Below are 20,714 nucleotides of genomic sequence, written 5' to 3' on the forward strand. Positions count from 1 at the left end.
CTGGAACTATAGAATATAGGTTCAGACAGGTAAAAACAAGGCCCTAGTGAGCAAATGAAACTGAAAGACAGGCACAAAATAGATTTTATTATAAAATATCAAAAGTATAAAACTGTACATAATGCAAAACCATGGCAGTATGTTTTTAAACTAATGGATCCATACTAGTTTTCAACAAATTGTGTATAGCTGTGGCACAATTTTTCACAGAAAGCATAAATGACATTTATGCTTTGTCATTATAGAAAGGGCTCAAAAAGTATCCCCCCCCCCCGGGCAAATACTTAAGGGGGGGTGAATCAAGATTCTTGTGGGAGGAGATTGGTATACTTTTTGTATCCAAAATAGTTAGGAACGCGAAAATTCAGTTTTAAAGGTTTCAAGTATTGTTTGCGTTTCCTAAAATGCCGCTTACTGGTAATTTATGTTTTAGAAATGTTCAATCTTGTTCAATTTGTGCTTTTAAGCTTTGAAGAAACTAGATTACTCACATAAATCAGATAACTATTTAGGCCTCTTCACAGCTTTATAAAGAAGTAACAGCTCCATAGAGACACATTCCACACTTGAAGAACTTATATGAACAAGCCTTACTCCGAAAGAAAATTTTGGGTACTGATTAAACCTGTGTTAATGCCAAACTAAGTGCTTTTAAATTGTTGTTCAAACAACTTTGCTTTATGCAACTGGCACTACAGTTTTGTAGTGCCTGTTGTCATTTTGTGGACAAGGTTAAGCAAGGTATTCCCACATACTGTTTACTTCTTTTAAAAAGCCATACCACATTATATGTTTCTTCCCCTATTTTTATGATGTCAGTTGTCTCAGCACTAACACTGGGGTTGGGGTGGGGTTTAAAATAGCAGTTTCTGAAGGTGTGGCTTGCTTGAATCATCATCAGTTTGCACCATTTGTTCTGGCAGACAAGTTCAGTTCATTTGTATAATATGTACATTGTGGTCTTCATTAATTCAAGTTATTCTAAGATATACATGAGACTTGTACAATCAAGTCTTGTAGTTTGGTAGTTCACTGAGGACTGTATGCCCCAGCAGCAAGAAGCAAATTTCTGCGGGTAAAATGAAGATGTGTGACAGGGGTCGATTTGGACATGTATGTACCCAACAGCAAGTCTTGAGAGCTTTCAGGCAGGTTTATATGTCCAGTGGCTGTGGTAAAATCATCTGTTTCTAAGTCCTCAAAGGCTTTCACAGCATCCCACAGCTTTACCGTGTTATCCATTGAACCTAGGAAAAATGAAAATAACTCTTCTAATTTAACAGGATATAACATTTAATTCTGAATATAAAGAAAAAACATCCGCTATATACCACAACCCATTTGTCAAGCTGAGGATCTACAAACTACTAATCACTTCTTATACTCACTGCTAAGTACTCTGTAGTAGTTAATAGCCTTTCAAAGATAAAGTCTTTTCAAAGATCCTTCAACTTGCTTGCAGGGAGGAGAGGAAGTCCTAATGCATGAGTTGGAACCCATTTCACTCATGCATGGACTCTTTAGAATATGACCCAATGTTTCTAAAATTCTGGTAATAGGACAGAAAATGCAGGTCCCACTCTCACAATTTATAGTTGAAAAGCTATAAGCTGAAACCCTCGTAATAGTAAAAAGTAAATGGAATTATAATTAAGTTATATTTGTATTATATAGTTTGAAATAGCTTCACTGGATAGATTGGAGGCTGATGCTAATAAAATTACACTGGGGGAGCATGAATAAGAAGGTAAAACTTCTAAACCCATTTACTTTTTCAAAAAGACACACTCCTTGTTCATAATAGGTTAAAAAAAAGAAGAAGAAAAAAGCCAAATTCTGATGAGAAAAATATTTAAAGTATTCTGCAAAGCCGAATTTAGCATGTCCACTTTGGTAAGTACATAGATAGTAGCTCTGCTTCAATAGGTGTATAATTGCATAAAAGGAAGTTCGGGGCTGGCCTATTAGCCTCAGGTGGTGGATGCTGGAGGGTGCAGTGTAGAAGTAGTGTGTTTATTTTATGGACAAAGTTGTGCGCCATGCGGCCTCTCCTGCAACCCCCAAGCTATCTGGCTTCCCACAGGTGCAGTACAAGATACCTCCCCTCACCATTTGCCAGTCATGTCTGCTTCTATACATGGAAAGTTGAGTGTGGCACCATCTTGTCCTTAGTTAACAGACAATGCTAGCAAATTAAAGTATTAAATGAATATGCTTAAACAATTGCTCACTAAATGGAAGACTGGGCTGTCAAAATAGAGACAAGTCTATGATTCCAGATGATAGTATTGTTCCACTAAGCATAACAAAATTGACTTCAATACCTGATGCTAAGATCTCTCCATCTCTACTGAATCTCAGTGTGTAGATTGTGTCTGTGTGTCCTTTTAATTCTCCAACCATCAAACCATGCCCAATATCCCACAAAAGCACTCTTCCATCTGTTGCCCCAGTTGCCAAGAATCTTCCATTAGGAGAAAATGCCAATGAATGAACTGGTCCCTGGAACAAAAATAAGCCTATTAACAACAACACTTATGCATCACCTTCTACAAGAAGCCTCACGGTAAATTACACTAGAAATGATAACAATTCAAAGCTACAGAAAATCCTATGTATAAAATCCAAAAACACAACTATCAACAGTATACCTTGCTTTACTTAGCAAGCACCCTTCAAATAAATAATGTCATTTCAGAGCGCTCTGCATCACCTCTTCTGAGGTGACCTCTTATTTCCCAGTGGGAAGTTAAAAGATAGGTTGTGGTCCCATGGAGAAACAGTATCTATTCAAAAGGAAACTTTGAGCAACAGGTCAGTTTTTAACTAATTTCTAGCACTGTGTGCAAAGGTTTCAGCCATCTCCTGTTACCATTTTTGTGCAACTAATGTATTTCAGTGTTAATCTCACATTAATTTACCTTATGTCCTGTGAAAATTCTGACACAATTCCCATTCAGGACATCCCACAGCCGCACAGTCCTATCTGCTGAGCCTGTAGCAACGTAGTTGGAGTTTGGGTGAAAGCGCGTCGATGTGACATCAGCAAGATGGCCAGCAAAGATCCGCAAAGGCTGGTAGTGATCCGTAGCCCATAAGCTTAAACCAGTACAAAGGACATTTCAAAAATGCGAAACAGGAAATACATAACAAGACTGCTGATGTCCTGATGGCAAGGGAATGTGTGCTTCACAAGTGCCTCCAAACTAAGCTAAGGAATCGGGAGACGGGGGGGGGGGGGCAGGGGGCAAATTTAATTCTCCCTCTAGTATAAAAAAATCTAAATGGCAATTAGTATTATTTTTAGTCAAATTTCTCAGAGGATATATCCTAGAACAGGGATAAGGTACCTTTTTGGCATAGCAGGCCAGACCTGCAATGGGGTGTGGTTTTTTGCGTTTTGTCCTCCCGAAAACCTGATGTCTTAATTTTGGGTTTAAAAAAGTAGGGGTCATCTTATATAAGGGTCATATACCATATACAAAATAAGTTAACTTTGGCAGGTGGGTGGGGCCACCCACCTATCAATCATCTAATGTCAGGTGACTGATTCACCTATCAAAGTTAATCTGAGGCAGGGGGAGGGGTCTCCTTCACCAGTGACATTCCGCTGGGAACATACTGGCAAAGCAACAACTATATGGACTGAACTCTCCATTCACCAGCTGAAAAGCAGAGAGTTCAGTCCTGCTGGCTGAAGGAGTCTACTTCACCAGCATGTTCCCCACAAGGAACACAGTGGTAAAATAGATCCTTGCAGGATTGAACCCTGCCCCCCCCCTTCATCAGCTGACATCACCCAGTGATATCTGTTGAGATACAAGTGGGTGTTGTTTGGGGGAAAGGACCTTGCAGGCCAAGATTGGCCTTTGGGTTAGAGGTTCCCTACCCTTGCCCTAAAATATAGCAGATAGCAACAAGGAGATACCACCAACTGACAAGACAGAATTGCAGATTTACACTGAGATGGGAAACTCATGCTGACTCTTACCGAGCCACTCTGTCATGACCTCCAGATATAAAGTAATATCCATAGGGAGAGAACTGTGTATCCCATATAGGGTAGTTGTGTCCTTTGTATCCGACTAGACAAGAAAAGGTTAAAAGGCTCCACAGTCTGATAGTGCCATCCTCTGAAGATGATAGCAAGTAGTTCCTGACAAAAAAAAGAAATCAGAAAAGGTATTTTTGAAGCTATACTCAATCTTAAATCTCTCAATAACACATTTCAAGACATCAAAGCTCTTAATACACTTCAGGAGAGTATTCTCCCCATTTTGCATTTAAGAAGCTAAAAGAATCAAGATCACAGCTGAGATGACACAGGAACTAAGGATTTCTTATGTTTACATCCTCTTAGCCATCACACTGATTGGTTACTGTTTGATGCTTGGCTGACGCCTGATTTGTTTTTAAGAATTAAAATTTAACAATATAAGCTCAAAATTATAAACTACTAGGTTGTATCCAACATTGACTGTAGCCCCCACCCTCCACACATCCTCAAACTGCTCTGGAGAATTAACAGGATTGTCCAGAGATGATGGAGGGGTTTTGGAGGGAAGGGTAAGGTAGCTGAAGCCAAATTACATGAGCTTAAGTCCACTCACGCAACATGGGGTGCTGCCCACTTTGAAACACGCTCCTCAGAATGCAATCCCCTTTGTTTCTTAGAAGTTATTTCATATTCATGTTTTCCATACAATATTTTTAAAACAGTGATATAATATGAAATATAGAACACTCATCTATTCATGTGCATGTGAAGATCTATTGCCCCATATATAGTTTACTAGTTTAAAATATGAGAAAAACCTCCTGCATCTAAGAAAGCTTGATCATGCTTTAAATAAATAAAACCGTTATTTTGACAGGTATATATTTCATTGTCTAATACACAAAAACATTTCAGAGACTATAGCCAGAGGTGGGTTTGAGATTCATAGATAGTAAGTGAACATTGGCTTAACCCACTGCACTTTTGTAAACAACAAATGTGCAGTACTGTTTCAACTCTAAGCTTTTTGATATTGTACATAGCTCAGCTGAAGGATGGGACCTTCAGATTAAAAATATGCTAGTACAGACGGAACATTTCGTGTGGGGGTTCCGTTCCTGGCCTCTGCATGCTTTGGTTGAGTGTGCATAAGCATGCCACACCCCTCATTCCGTTCTCTTCCAGGTCCAAAAGGACTCATATGTCGGCAATCACATGTCAACTGGACATGCCTAAAATGGCCACCGCCTGCAGCAGTTTGAGGCTTCTAGCTCATGAGGTTCCTTCTGATGCTCAACATAAATTACACAGTCCATGGGATCAGGTCTCATTCATCTATCCTGAGGTGGTAGACTCAAATTGTGCAAAAGTCTCCAGAAATATACTTTTTGTAACTGTGGATACTCTGCTTAAAGAATACTGTATTAAGAGATCCCCCCACAAATAACTATTGTTTTACCTATCAGGACTGAAGCTGGTACCATAGACAGGTCCACTGTGACCATATAAAATCTTCAACTCACTTGCTGTTCTCTCATCCATGATCCTTTCTAAAACATCATCTGATTCTTTATCTATGAGACTGAGATCTGAAAAGAAAAAACCCTAAAGTTTATCTTCATGTAGATCGCTAGTAGTGCTTGCCAAAGTGCAAATGCCTTTTTGATTGTATCAGAATACCAACATGGCCTAAATCATGATTTTCTGTCAATTTCAATGATATAGATGCCCTCAAAATGTGTTTGTCTATAACTTCCATCAGCTCCAGCCAACAGAGATGTGCTGGCTATGCCTGAAGCAAGCTGCAGTCCCAAATATCTGATGGGCATCTGGTTGGGAAAGGCCTTCACTGAAATTTGAAATCTGTGATACTTATACCAGAGTACCACTGGCAACCATTTTGCTAGGCTGACAAGCCTGAACACTTTCAATTGTATTTTCTGCTCCATTCCTGGAACCACTTAATTTTTAAAATCTCTGCATTAGCATATCTTCTTTAGCAAAAACACAGTACTCTACAATAAGGAAGTAGAATAACACAAAGTAAATATTGTCTCATTTCCAATGTATCACAACATCTTCCCTAAATAGAGTAATGATCCTTATGTATAGTTTTTCCCCTGATGTCAGTAGTTATATGCAAAAACAATTTGTATTAATTTGGGTAGGTTCTACTGTCAGCAGTTATAAATATGAATGCTAAAGCTGTGATGCATTAAGTCAAAATAATTTCATTTCATTAGCTCAGGATTGCTATTCCAATGGAAGGATTTAAACTGAGCAACCTTCCTCCATGTGATCCTCTATCAGAACAGTTAGTGTGTAAATTAGGAGAGAGTTCATTCTGATTACCTGCTGCTGATTTCACACTGCGTAGCTTTTTGGGTGTCACAGACCACACTCTGACAGTGGAGTCAGCAAAGCCTCCAACGATCATGCTAGAGTCATCTGTAATGTCCACTGCTGTAAGGCCCTGTTCAAGCAAAAATCACCATTGAAGAAGTTCTATATGTGGGCTGAGAATGTAATCACCACACAGTGTTGTTCCCCAAGAATTGGCCATCTACCATTAGTTTTGAACACAGAGGTGAGAATTACCATATTACAAAGTTAACTATACTGTATAGCCATTAAAAAAAAATGTAAAGCAAATGTTGCTAAACCTGGGCAGAAGTTTTTTGTTTTTAAAGAAAGGATCCACCTTTTGGCTGGCACTGATTTTTTGTAGTCATCATTTACCCAACCCTCCTGAGTCCTCCGGCAAATGCAGAGGACTTGAGAGAAGGGGAAGAGGTTAATTTTCCACTTTACACCAGGATTTGGAGACACTCAAAATAGTGAGACTCCCTTGTTGTCCATCTCTGCCTCCCAACCTGAAGTAAGATAAATTCTTCCTGCCCATGTTTTGTTCAATAAGTGAAAAGCAGAGAAAGGAAGGACTCTTGCTTCATGTGGGGCAACCAAAAGCCATCATTAAAAGTAAAAGATTTGCAGGCCCCTATTATTTAAGCAGCCTGCACAAGGCACTTCCACATTTTTGGTATTAACTATGTGTTGTATCCTGACTACAACGAGTGGCCTTCCGGCTCTGCATTAGGCAAGTTGTTTCTGTCCAATTTCTTATGCTTCCATCTCCCATTGCAGCCCACCCACAACACTTTGTTCCACAGCTGTCCTGAGGGCCAGAGGAGATAGGATGAAAAACCGCACTGTGCAAGCAGCGTCCCACTCATGCAAAGTCTGGGCACAATCCATTTTTTAAACTGTGCCAAGATTTGATAGAACAGGTATCTGGGAAGGGCTGGATTATACAGCATATGTGTTGCATGCCAAGTTTAACCCTCAACAGATGTTGCAGGTAGGGCAGGGAGAGAACGGTCTAAAACTAGGGAGCCACTGCTATAGACAAGGAGTGGAGAATTAAGCCCACCAGGCCTCCCCTGTTGCCCTCTGCCTAATGTCATACTTTGGTATCACTACCAATCCCACAACTGACCTGGTATGCATTAAGGAATGTGTAGAAACAAATGGAAGGCAGGCAGTCTGGACCAAGACGTACACGTTTAGTGGCTTCTTTCATATTCATTATTTTGTCCAACTTATCCGAATCCTTTAGCTCAGGAAGCGGGATTCTGCATACAGAAGAACATACTTAAAACCAAAAATGAAACAAAAGATTCATTGATGTCAGGAAATCACACCTGCACACTGACTGAACAGAGGCCGAAAAAGAACTCAACTTTTGAATGTCTAGGGGGGAAAGAACCCGGAGAACAAGCTCCTTGGGTAATATTAACTAAAATTAGGAAAATCATAACTACCAATTCTTTTACAATATAAGGGAAGTTACTTTTACGAACACCTCCATATTCATAGAGGAAGGTTTTCCTTCAAATTACAAGCTTTTTACATCAGTGCAATGCATCTCCTAATACATGGGTAGGCAAACTAAGGCCCAGGGGCTGGACTCGGCCCAATCGCCTTCTAAATCTGGCCCACGGACAGGCTGGGAATCAGCGTGTTTTTACATGAGTAGAATGTGTGCTTTTATTTAAAATGCATCTCTGGGTTATTTGTGGGGCATAGGAATTTGTTCATTCCCCCCCCCCAAAAAATATAGTCCGACCCCCCACACGGTATAAGGGACAGTGGACTGGCCCCCTGCTGAAAAAGTTTGCTGACCTCTGTCCTAATAGAAAGAGAACCTCCAAAACATTTTATAAGAATCAAATTAACTGAGAAAATGTGTATCAAAATATTGACTATAGTCTAGTTCCTAGATGGTAAACTTTCCTTTGCTCTGTATCACATTAGAGTGCATGAGGGCTCACATGATTGAATGCTCCTCCATGCAGAAGAAAAAAAAAAGCTAACCTTCCACACACAAAGCTAGATGTCAGGTAAAAGACTGGGGTAAAGACCTTTTCTATGATATCTAGTTTTCTATTCAGGAATGTCAGCTGCCCACTTCAGTCTGAACTGGCACAGACTAAAAAAGCAAGATGGAAAATGAATTGAGACGTTTCTACTTTCAGCATTACCTAGTCTGTGGAGGAGCATTTGGATCTTGCTTTTTACTTTTTGATCCCATGCTGTCTTTTTTTGGCTTCTTCTTCTTTGGCTTGCCCTCCTCATTTTCCCCCTCTTCATCTTCATCATCCAAAGGCAACTCAATTTCTGGTTCTTTTAGTAAGCCAAAAAAGACCTACAAGTTAAAAGAAGATAAGAGTCATGTAATTAAAAAAAGAAAAGTTTAATGAAACAGAGAACTGGTAGAACAGAATAATAAATTTTATGAGATCAATGTAATTACTTTTAAAAATATGAATGTTTCTCTGTGGACCACAACAGCTTCCATTTAAGACATACATCTCTACAAAGAGTGGTCCACCAAAATTCTTGGCAATTTTCAATTATTTGGGGGTGGGAACAACAGTTAAGTTTTAACTGTGCTTTAAAATGACATGTAAACTGGACCACTAATCTGTCACAGATATCAGTGACAAATGTAACTCCTTAGCCTTTTTGTATCATATATTGAACAAAGGCAGGACATATGAACACATCCGATGTAAGTCATCCCTAATGCCAAGACAATGGTCAGAGAAATACTTGCCATTTTGGCAAGTAAGGGGCACATAAATTTAAACTGCTCTGGAAAATGGAGATCTATCCAGACAACATCCAGTTTAGCACAAGGAGCTGCAGTCAGGAGTAATGATAAGTAAGAGTGCTTAGCTAATTCTTCCTTACCCAGAAGCATACACTGTTAAACCAACTGCAGATCTAAAGAAGCCAAGAACTCTCGTAGAACTGACAACCTATACATCCCTGACAAAATGTTCATGATGTTACGTATTTATCAACCTCATACCTTTGCTTTATTAGCCTCCCGTTTTGCCTCTCCTGCCAAACTTCCCACCATAGCATCAATCTGTTGTTTACTGCGAGGCATTCCATCAAAGATATCAATGTAAAGATGTTCCTGAACAATATTCCAGATCTGATTGTTCTGTTTTTCCTGAAGGTGTCTCTTCAATAACTGATAAGAATCACGGGAAATTCGCAGCACAAACTTGCTCGTTCGAAAATCCAGCATTGTCTCATTCCCTCTCATGTGCTCTTTTTTGGTTAAACTTGATAGTACACGCAAGTCATCTTGATAATAACACTCCTGATCCCCATGAAACCTAGAAAAAGGTTAGAATCACACAAAAGATGTGTAGGGGGACAACTGTCTAAACAACTTAAGTTCTGTGATCTTAAGCATTTTTATTTTTCTATATTCACACGTGACATCTATGTACTATCACCATCTTATATTTAATGTGTCTAAAATTATGTTTTATCAATAGTTATGTTAAAAAATTCATTTCAGTTGAATTTTTCACTCCCATAACTGCTTTTATCTCGTAATTTCTTTCATTATCTAAGGGTGATATCCACCATAGTGCAAGTGGGTGTTCACTTGCACAACAGAGCTTCTTCCTCGTCTACATCTGCCTGTCTCCCCCCACTCCAAAATCTGCTCTGGAGGCTGAGGAGAAGAAAAACTAAGTCCTGTTGCACAACCAAGCGGAAATCTTTCTACGTCACCCTTAATGTCCCAGATCTTTCTCTATCAATTGCTGGTGCAGTCAATCTAGCAGAACATCTTGAAATAGCAGTAATTTAATAAACTACTTGACTTTCAAGGTAAAACCTTACTACATAGTTCATTATACCAGAAGAAAGCCACAATTCTAAAGCACAGAAGCACAGGTGCTGTGAGAAATAGCTAGCTTTTACAAGCAGCAGCTTTTTGTATTAGCCCATAAAACCAGAATGGACAAGGCTGGAAAAAACATTTCAGATTCCTAAGTAACCACATAAATGTTTAGGAATTCAAGTACCAAATACCCAGGATTTTCCAGCCTTGGGCACAGGTAATTTTCCTCTGAACAGGCCATGTATGTATTCGCTTGCTGCCCATAACAGGAGACAATGCAGAGTATTTCATTGGTTCAACTCCCTTAAGTCATTGAAATGAGCAATGTTATCAAATGGTTCAGGCCTAGAAGTTTCAGAACTTTACAGACATCACTAGAACTGGCATTTAACCTCATAATTAAACAAATTAGCACACACATAAACAAAAGCTGCCTCATTAGAATAATAATTAGTCATTGGAATGCAATAATCTATGTAATAACTGGGAATGTCTTAAGTCATGTTATACGGCATCTATAAATATCCTCCTAAAATAGTGCATATATTTTGTGGTTGCAGGCATCCAGTAGCCCACACTTGCAGGAAAGACCTAACTGCCAGGAGAGGGGCTTAAAAATCTTTCAGCATCTCGGGATTATTTTGTTCCTCCTCTGGATGCCTGCCTTAGCGTAAATGTTACAGGCGCTACTTCCAGTTCACACACTTTAACTCAGAATATCTGCAACCAACAAATTTATAGATTTATCTAGCTAATTGTGAGAACATGAAAATGGAGACTAAATGAACAAAATGGTATTACTTTTCAAAGAAGGACTTTGCTTCATTTTCATGCCCATTGTAGACTAGCTCCAAGTACATATGTACAAAGAGAGGATAAAAAAGCTGCGATAACTCAGCTCGATGACAGTCCAGAGCACATTCAATGAAGTGTTTCAGTCCACTGTAGTACTCTTCATAAAGCGCTGGGTCTCCTTGCTGATTGTAGGCAGACAGTACTGCACTTACATCTGGCTGATCTTCCACAAAGACTCCAACTGCTAGGCATTAACATATAAAGGGTAAATCAATGTTTGCACTCTGTGTAACTATTTCAGTTCTAAACTGTGTAAGCTTCTTGAGACAATAACCTCTTTCCCCTTTATACTGCTGCATAAATTTTCATGTACCGCAACACTGCTATTTTTATCACTTTTAATAAGTAATGACACGGAGCAAATGACTAAGAAACATGCTGCAACAAATTTCTTTTCAACTAAATGTTTACATGAAAAATTGACATCATTCAATCATACCCTAAGCTCAATTGTACTATTACAATCCAGGATCAAATATCATTCATAAGCAGGTTATGCAGTCAGTATAGCCCCTTACCTACAACTCCTATCATCCCATGCCATTGGTCATGCTAGTTAAGGCTGATGGGAGTTCTGCTCTACAGAATATTCTATTAGTGGCGTCAATTCCTCCTATTATATTACTTCCCAAAATGTAGTTATAAAAGGTGATAACTAAGTCTCTCACCTAGTTATTTTGAAACTGAAGCTGTAGCCTACACTTTGTATTCCTTTTGTATTATGTGTGGTTTTAAATCTAATTTTACTGTAGACTTTAACTTTGATTGCTTGGGAGAATAAAAATATAAACAACAGCTTTATAGGAGTGCCCCAAAACAGCAAGCCGATTAACAAAAAAATAATAATGTTAATATATACAGTAATGTGTACTCCAAAGATGATGATGATGATGATGATGATGATGATAATAATAATAATAATAATAATAATAATAATAATAATAATAATAATAATAATAAATATTATTTATACCCCACCCATCTTTATTTATACCCCACCCATCTGGCTGGGTTTCCTCAGCTACTCTGAGCGGCTTCCAACAAAATATTAAAATACAATAGTCTGTCAAACATTTAAAAGCTTCCCTAAACACATAAATTGGTCAAGTCATTACCATTCGCAGAACGAATCCTGTGCAATAGCACTAGGTGACCACAACGTAGAACAGCATACGAATTTAAAAACCGGATTTTGACCTCAGCTGTCACAAAGCAGCCAGTGCAAATATGAAAGGTCCCTCCTGCGAGCGACCCCCTCGCTCACCTTTCCCAGGTGGCCCCAAGGCCACTGCGGGAGGCGCCGCGGCAGCGCCCGGAGAGATGGTGGCCCCGCTCTGGCCAAAGGTGACCGAGCTGAGCAGCACATCCCCAGAGCCGGGGGCGCCGCCGCCGGGCTCCTGCCCTTCCCCGCCATGGGACGCCTGGACTCCGGGCGCCGAGGAGCCGGGATCCGCCGCGACCTCGTCGGCGAGCAGCCGGGCCTCCCTGCGGAGGATCTCCTCGGACTCGCGGAGGTTGCTGCGCCTCAGGAACTGCAGCACAGCCAGCAGCGTCTGCCGGTCGGTGGGCAGCTGCGAAGCGGGCGGCGCAGGGCTGGGCGCCACCGGCGGCTTCGCGTCGGCTCCTGCCGCCAACGGCTCGCCCCCTTCCGCTAGAGGAGCGGCGGCCGAGGGGGCAGAGGGAGCGGCAGCGACTCCCGCTACCGCCGTCGCTCCCGCTGCTGCTGCCGGCGACTGAGGGAGAGCGGGAGGAGGAGGAGGTGGCGCCGGCGGCGCTCCCGCGTCGGGGTCCGGCTTCACTGTGACTGCTTCGGCCGGCTCCTCCGGCAGAGCCGCCATAATGGAACCCGACAGCCTCGCCTCCAACTCAGGCAGCCCGCGGCTTTGCGACAGTGAGGGCACGGTCTCCAAGCCGTGAGGCCAAGGCCTGCTAGCGACAATTAGGGCGGCGCTTTACGGCACTTCCTGTTCCACTGGAGGGAAATGATTTCAAATAGAATACTGTGCTGTAAAATAAAAGGAGAACTAACTAGCGCAAGTAAATGCTCCCGATGATTCTGCGACCGTTTACAAGTTTGTGAAATGAGAGATTATGGGTGCGGCTTGCACAGAGGGGTCGATTCTCCAGTTGTATATATCCTGTGACAAATATAACAGGTGAAAAGTGTATCGTATACCACATTTTAAGTTGTCAGTGAACTCATCAGTGAGCAGGATTCTGAGATGTCTTTAAGAGAGTTCTGTGAAACTCGAATGGTGGTGTATTTCTATCTTCTGCACCCTCGCACACTTAAAAGCCAATTCTAAACATCGTGTTGGCTATTTTTTTATTTATTTAGCTGAACCTCGGGATATTATATAATCCCCTTCTGTAAATTGCTTAGATTCTTCGTAGTGAGTGACCAAAAAGTCAAATATGTAATAATAATGATGTTGTACAAGCACTAAATACTGACCCTTTCACCAACACTGGCATCAGAATGATTTCACTATGCACCCATTTCAATTGTCTAATCAAAACTGCTATTAAGCAGTAGCCAGCGTTAAGTTTATGAAAACCATTTTATGTATTTTATAACAGGAATCAAATTTCAGTTTTAAGACCAAGTGCTGCTGTATTGATGTCGTTGTTATATATTTATTTGTACCCCGCCTTTTCCCGTAACTGGAACTCAAGGCGGCTTACAGGTAAAAAACCACCTTGAGTCCTGGCTCACCGTTGCGAGAGAGAGAAAAAACTCAGTTTCCCAGAGTACATAGGGGTTGTATGTGAACGAGGCAGATGCCCTAGAAGCGTGCGCGCCAATAGAGGTTTGCGCACGCGCTTTGAATCTGTAGCACGTTTAGGGAAGGATCATAGAGATAAGAAAGAAAGGACAGGAATAGTTCCTTTGGGTGTGAACTGCGTTTGCCCTCGCCGCCCCTCAGGCACTTCCTCGGTTGCTCCTTGTCGGTCGAAGCGGCCCGTGCATTTGTTTCCCTCAAAGGCGCGGCGATGAGCGAAGAGGTGGAGGCGGCCGGTGAGGGGCTGGGCGAGGGAGAGCAGGAGGACGTCGACGATGAAGAAGCGATAGCGGGTCTGGAAGCCCCGGGCTGCTCCGGGGAAAACTCCCGCTTCGAAGCGGGAAGCCGCTCAGAGTCCAGCAACGAAGAGATGGAGGAGGATGAGGAAGAGGAAGAAGAGGTGGAGGAAGAAGCAGCAGCAGCAGCTCTAGGAGGGGGGTCCACGGACCCCTTCGGGGGCTTTGGGTTGGAGGAAGGCGAAGATGAGGATGAGGTAAAACAAGAGGCAGTGCGCTTAAGGGGGAGCACAGGGGCACCCTTGGGTGAAGCAGACACCATGGGGTGAGATTCCGTCGGACTAGGATGGAGAAGAAGCAGGTTCAAATCCTCCCTCCGCTGGCCTTGGATCGATCACCATCTATCAGCCTAGCCTACCTCACAGGCTTGTTGTGAAGATGGAAGTGGGAGCAGGCAACACATATACTTTTTCCTGGAACTTATTGATGAAAGGATGGGGATATAAATATGTAAACAGCACTTCCTGTGATGCCTTGTGCCAAATATAGCCAATGTGGTGCAGTGGCTAGAGAGCTGGGTAGGGATTTCAGATTTAGATCCTTGCTCAGCTTTGACTTTCCTTGGATACCTCTTGGGCTTCTTCCTCTTACCTAATCTTCCCCTGTGAGTTCCTTGGGAAACGGTGGGATCAGGAACAGAGGAAGCTTCCTTATACCAAGTCAGACCATTGTACATTTAGCTCAATATTGTGTACACTGACGGGCAGCAACTCTTCAGAGTTTTGAACAATGGTCTCCCAAAGCCCTACCTAGAGATGTCGAGGATTGAACTGTGATTTTCTGCATGCAAAGCAGATGACCTACCACAGAGTTTATGGCCCTTTTCCTATATACGTTTTGCTTGCTCTGTGTTTTCTCACAATGTGACATCCTTTGTGTGTCCCCAGTGAAATATTCCTCACCATCTCCCATGGCTAGAGACAGTAATGTTTCTGAATACCAGTTGCTGGAAACTGCAGGAAGGGAGATTGTTCTGATGCTCAGGTTCTGCTTGCAGGTTTCCCATGAGCATCTGGTTGGCCACTGTGATAACAGGATACTGGACAAGATGAGCCATTGGCCTGGTCCAGGAAGCTCTTCTTATGCTCTTAATTTTATTTATTCTATATGTTTACATATGCTTTCACTTAAATGGTCCCCAAAGCAATTCACAACAAAATTAAAAAGACCGTGTTCAGGAAAATCCCCACTTCACTTCTAATACTGTGCTTTAATCAAACAATAAACAATATACATCTTTGTATTGGTAACAAGCAAAACTTTTAAAATTGCTATTTCCCTCCTTTTTTCACGTTTGCAGCGCATGATTAACCTCTCTGAGCTGACACCATATATAATGTGTTCTATCTGCAAAGGTTACTTCATAGATGCCACAACCATCACAGAGTGCCTTCATACATGTAAGTACTAATATTAATTTCTTACTCAACAGAAGCTTTGATGTTATCTATGCAGAAATATCAAGCCTAAGTACATTTTGGTGATAATGTAAAACAATGTTGTATTAATTGTGGTAACTGCATGGTGGTGGATGCCTTTAAGAGGGGTCCTGGAAATTCTAAACAATCCAGCTATGTCTTGGATTATACTACCCCCACCCCAAAATTCTCCATGATCATGTTCTGAAATAAATTAAAATGAATCATTCCTTTATTTGCCTTTCATATTCAGCTTCCTGAATAGATCTTAGCACATTTTCTTCTACTTAAATAGCTACCATTACCTCAGCTTCTGCTGCTCCTTAACCTAATTGTCATGGCTAGGCTGTAGATGACCAGATGCAGATGCAGATCTGGAGTGGGTTCTGTAATCCAAAATCCCTAGAGTCACTGGGTGACAGCTGAAGCCTGAGGTACCGCACACAGATGTTACTGCTGTGCAGACCAAGAAATAGTAGTTTTCCTTGTATTTATTCCATGCTTGTCCAGCCCAGAGTCTTCATATTGCCTGCTGGTTAGGAACCTAGGAAGTTGCCTTTAATCGGGGCAGAGTATTTGTTTATCTACTCTGCCTGACAGCAGCTTTCTAAGTTCTGGTAGAGGTGTTTCACATTCTCTGGTATTTGATCCTAAACACACACACAATATCAATGCAAAAGATTGAACCCAGGGCTTTCTGCACGAAAGCACATGTTCTACCTCAAAGTTGCTTGCTCTAGGTGCAGCTGCTGCACCTGGCTCCTCCCTTTCGGTTCTTGGACTGTGAGATGATCTGCATTTTGACAGTGAAAGGAATAAGGAGTGCCCAGCCAGGCAACAGACTATTCCGTTTGCAGCAGCTGGGAAAGTAAGAAGGGATAAAAGACAGTGGGAAGAATTGCAGTAATTTGAGGGGGAGGGTTATATACCACCTCAGAGTAGCATTGGGAGTTGGAGCAGCTAGAACAGGCATGGGCAAACTCAGTCCTCCAGACGTTTTGGGACTACAACTCCCATCATCCCTAGCTAACAGGATCAGTGGTCAGGGATGGTGGGAATTGTAGTCCCAAAAACATCTGGAGGGCTGAGTTTGCCTATGCCTGAGCTAGAATCAGCCTTAATAAAAATTGTATTATTTTATGTAAACATGTTGTGGATCCTTCAGTATGAAAAGGGAGAGATTGATATCAAGTAAATACATATTGCATACCGCTATTCAAGACTTATTCTTAATAACTTTTTTCAGTAAGATTTTAGTAAGCCTTTGAAATTTTGTATCGAAAAGTAGGGCAGAAATCGATTGAAAAACTTATGCAAAGTTTTTATCCTCCACACACACACACATTTTATTTCTTCAGTTGTTCCACATTTTAGGTGACACATGCTATATATTCTGTATTATCTTTGGAACTTGTGTACTACTACATTATAGGCCTGTAACTGCAAAATTTATCTTCTACAGTCTGTAAAAGCTGCATAGTAAGACATTTTTACTACAGTAACAGATGCCCAAAATGCAACATTGTAGTACATCAGACGCAACCCCTTTATAATATCAGGTAATATATTTTAATTATAATTGTTTATCTATATTTTGTGTGTGTGTATAAAAGAAGCAATGGTTTTCAGATAACACTGATATTTCTGTTTTTGACTAAAATAAATTATTGGAACTTGAAAAATACTGCTAACTTGCTATATGCACTGGAGGGAAACGTTGCTGTCTCATAAAAGGTCTAGCACCTCACACAATTCTTAATTCCTTTTATTGTTTACCAGCAAAAGTTTTGCATTTCCAAAAGATTTGCCTCCCTGGTCTTGAAACTTTGCCACGCAAGGATTGTTTGAGACTTCTTATCTCCTCTGGTGCAGCAATGCATTGCTTCAAAGATGGTTGTAAAGTTGCTTTTGTAATTGAGATATGTTGACTTGAACCTCAAATCTTTCCCAATATAGGGAAACCTGCAAATCTAAGATTGCTGTTGAAAATAGCTTCTAGTTCCTCTCCTGTGGCTCTTCTTCACCAGTTCACTACCACAAGCTATATTCAATCACTAATTTAATTAATCTTTTTATTCTACTTCCACAGGCTGGATCGACAGTTGCAAGACATAGTGTATAAATTAGTTGTTAGCTTGGAAGAAAGTAAGTCTTTTATTTTGGACCCAGTGCTATTTATAAAAATTAAGATTCACCAGAGAATGTGTTAGCCGTGAATTAGGTGATAATTCCTAAATTGCCTTGGTTCTTGATATAAGGGCTGTGTCTGTTTTCTGTGACTGCAGAAGCATGAACCCTGCCATGTAGTTTGTCATACAACCATCTGAGATCCTCAGCTTTCATTTTAAAAGGCTTGTAGGCATTTTGGTTGTGGAGAAGAGCTTTAAATATAGTGAACAGTGGCTGGAAAAAGGAGTCTGATTCCTACTAGTGTTGGTTTCTTTGACCTGCATAGTTCCTTTTCCACCTGGGACTCCTTCCTTTTCACTCTTCCTTTCCATTTGCCCCTACTGGTCACTGTCATTTAGTGGCCGCTCTCTAGAGCCCACGTAGCCTCTATTTCCATACTTTTGTCAAGTCTTTGTCAAAACATTCCACATGCCTTGAAAATAATACATTTAAGAAACAGAAAAGCCGGGGGGGGGTGTCACTTGCATAATAAGTTTGAGTTTCATTAAAGTGTAATATTTATTTTTTTAATGTCAGCTCTGGATCAAGTCAAGGCTTGCTGAATCTTTTTAATATTTTTAAGGCCCTAAAACTTCTCACTGAATTCATGAATATATACTGTACCTGCCATTTGTAGACCAGTGTGCTCACAGCTTGACTACCATAATCAGTGCCAGTGAGACAAGTTAAATTTATGAATGCCATAGTGCTTTGTGCAATACAAAACTCTTGTATTTTGAATGCAGAAAGGAATGAAGATAACACCAATAAGCTAAGAGGTGTTGATGATGGGGAAAATCAAAGCCTTAGAATTGTGTTAATATACTTTTAAATATGTAATTAACTTGAAGAATGCATTGGGCATTTCAGATCTCATATTAAACCACAGAGCCTAGGACTTGCTGATCAGAAGGTTGGCGGTTCGAATCCCCATAACGGTGTGTGCTCCCGTTGCTCCGTCCCTGCTCCTGCCAACCTAGCAGTTCAAAAGCACATCAAAGTGCAAGTAAATAAATAGGTACCGCTCCGGTGGGAAGGTAAACGGTGTTTCCATGCGCTGCTCTCTTTCGCCAGAAGCGGCTTCGTCATGCTAGCCACATGACCTGGAAGCTGTATGCTGACTCCCTCGGCCAATAAAGCGAGATGAGCGCCGCAACCCCAGAGTCGTCCGTGACTGGACCTAACGGTCAGGGGTCCCTTTACCTTTACCTTATATATCTTAACTGCTTCTGTTTTAAGACTTTTCCTCTCTTTTAGATGACTTAAGACTCTTTAGATGACACAATACTATAAATGTATGAAAATCCTGCTGAATGATAATGATGGTTTCTTTAGATTTTTTGTTTTGTATCTCCAACCAACTAGTTTGAGAAAATCTATCTATACTGGGGTTGGGGGAACCTGTGCTCTCCAGATGTTGTTGAACTACAACTCTCATCATCCCCGATAGTTCGCCTTCCTGGCTGGAGCCGGAGGGGGTTGGAGCCCAATAACATACTGAGAGCCACGGATTCTGCACACATCTATGCATTGTATTTTCTATGTGGAGCAAACCCAAATATTTTGTATTGCATTTTTTAGGAGAGAAAAAGCAAATGCATGATTTCTACCGAGAGAGAGGTTTGGAAATACCTAAGCCTGGTAAGTTTTTATAACAACTATAGTAGCAGCTTTGCTATTGAAAAATATGTATGTAAGAATTGTCATGCCACTTTATTCCAGTGGATCAGGTAGCTCAGCTTTCTAACCACAGACTATGGCCAGGCTGATGCTAGGGGATGTCCCATGGATATGATCATGAAACGTGTTCCAAGTTGGACAGTGTAATTGGTAACAGTATTTAGAAGGATGACAGATAATTGACTGACCCATTGTCATTGTTCATTGAACTTGATTAAGCTGTTTAATGTTTCCTTTTCCCACCCCACCAGAATGAAAATAATACTACAGTAACTTATCTGCCCCACAAGAGTATTATTAAGCTTAATTAACTAGTTTAAAGATTCTCTTATTAATGTGCTATAAGATAGCAGGGCAGTTTAGAGTTGTGATATTCACAAATGAATTATGTAGTCAGCATTTTTTGCTAAGAAGAATTGTGTAGTGATTTTGTTCATGTCTGTGAAAGACAGCTAGGGTTTTTAAGGCTCAAAATAGAGTGAAGAGTAGAGAAGGGATGTTACTAGATCATGCATGCACAGCACAATAAATATGATTAGATCAGACCATCATAGCAATTGTGGCCACTTTCTTGTCTGTGGCACCCTTTGGGAATTTGGGATATCCATTGCTTATGAACTCTTCCTGTGCATTTATGACAACATCAAGGCCTGTCCAAATTCATCTAATATAGGAGAATACTTGCATCCACCGATAACTTTGGCTTAGTAGCCAGTTACTAAGTTAACAGTGATTCTTGTTAAAATGGCAGAGAACTGTGCTCATGCTGTATCATAGAATCAGAATTGGAAGGGACCCTGAGAGTCTAGTCCAGTGTTTCCCAACCTTTTTTGGGCAAAGGCACACTTGTTTCATGAAAAAAATCTCGAGGCACACCACCATTACAGCCCCGTGACGTCAGCGCGCAGCGTCACGCCGGGAGGGACATGAATTGCTAGCAAATTACATAATCACCTCCTTGAGGGCTGGCTCATCTTCTCCGAAGGCAGAACCCCATTAATTAACAGCACAGACTCACACCATAGCCAAGACGAGGGGGGAAAACCTCAGTCATGCACAGTCATGCACATGTGGGGGCTAAATGAGGATGAAGACTGGGCAGAGAGCAGGGTTCAAATCACCCCACCTGGCCAGGACAATCCCTGGGTGCTCCCTTGGGCCACTCGCCTGACCCACCTCGCAGGGCTGTTGTTGCGAGGATAACACGGGGAGAACCACGCGCGCCCCCGGGAGCTCCTTGGAGGAGAAAGCGGGCGATGAATGCAATGCACGAAATATATGAGAGGCGACCAGGTTTTGCAGGTGAGG

At 41.3% G+C, this 20,714-nt stretch overlaps 2 protein-coding genes across 4 annotated transcripts in view; one reads left to right on the forward strand and one right to left on the reverse strand.

Annotated features, from left to right (window-relative positions):
• Positions 1-66: 66 nt before the first annotated feature.
• On the reverse strand, positions 67-12,951 carry TAF5 (TATA-box binding protein associated factor 5). The gene is made up of 11 exons (XM_083505069.1): positions 12,325-12,951; positions 11,007-11,241; positions 9,372-9,687; positions 8,539-8,702; positions 7,494-7,629; positions 6,350-6,470; positions 5,457-5,586; positions 3,992-4,156; positions 2,922-3,099; positions 2,325-2,502; positions 67-1,247 (listed from the first exon to the last, which is right to left on the reverse strand). Exons 1-11 carry the CDS (start codon positions 12,896-12,898, stop codon positions 1,030-1,032), a joined length of 2,415 nt encoding a protein of 804 aa, XP_083361195.1. The 5' UTR covers positions 12,899-12,951; the 3' UTR covers positions 67-1,029.
• Positions 12,952-13,876: 925 nt separating this feature from the next.
• PCGF6 (polycomb group ring finger 6) overlaps positions 13,877-20,714 on the forward strand; it is a 46,561-nt gene continuing 39,723 nt past the window's right edge. The window contains exons 1-5 of one of the 3 annotated variants that reach the window (XM_083505116.1): positions 13,877-14,336; positions 15,440-15,539; positions 17,020-17,116; positions 17,647-17,702; positions 19,308-19,367. In XM_083505116.1, coding sequence (XP_083361242.1) covers positions 14,055-14,336; positions 15,440-15,539; positions 17,020-17,116; positions 17,647-17,702; positions 19,308-19,367 — 595 coding nt within the window. In that variant the 5' untranslated portion in view covers positions 13,877-14,054. The remainder of the gene's footprint in view (positions 14,337-15,439; positions 15,540-17,019; positions 17,117-17,646; positions 17,703-19,307; positions 19,368-20,714) is intronic. The other 2 variants (XM_083505117.1, XR_014526711.1) reach the window with 2 other exon arrangements.

The sequence above is a fragment of the Podarcis liolepis genome (genome assembly GCF_965112155.1).
Source record: "Podarcis liolepis genome assembly, chromosome: 5".
NCBI lineage: Eukaryota > Metazoa > Chordata > Lepidosauria > Squamata > Lacertidae > Podarcis > Podarcis liolepis.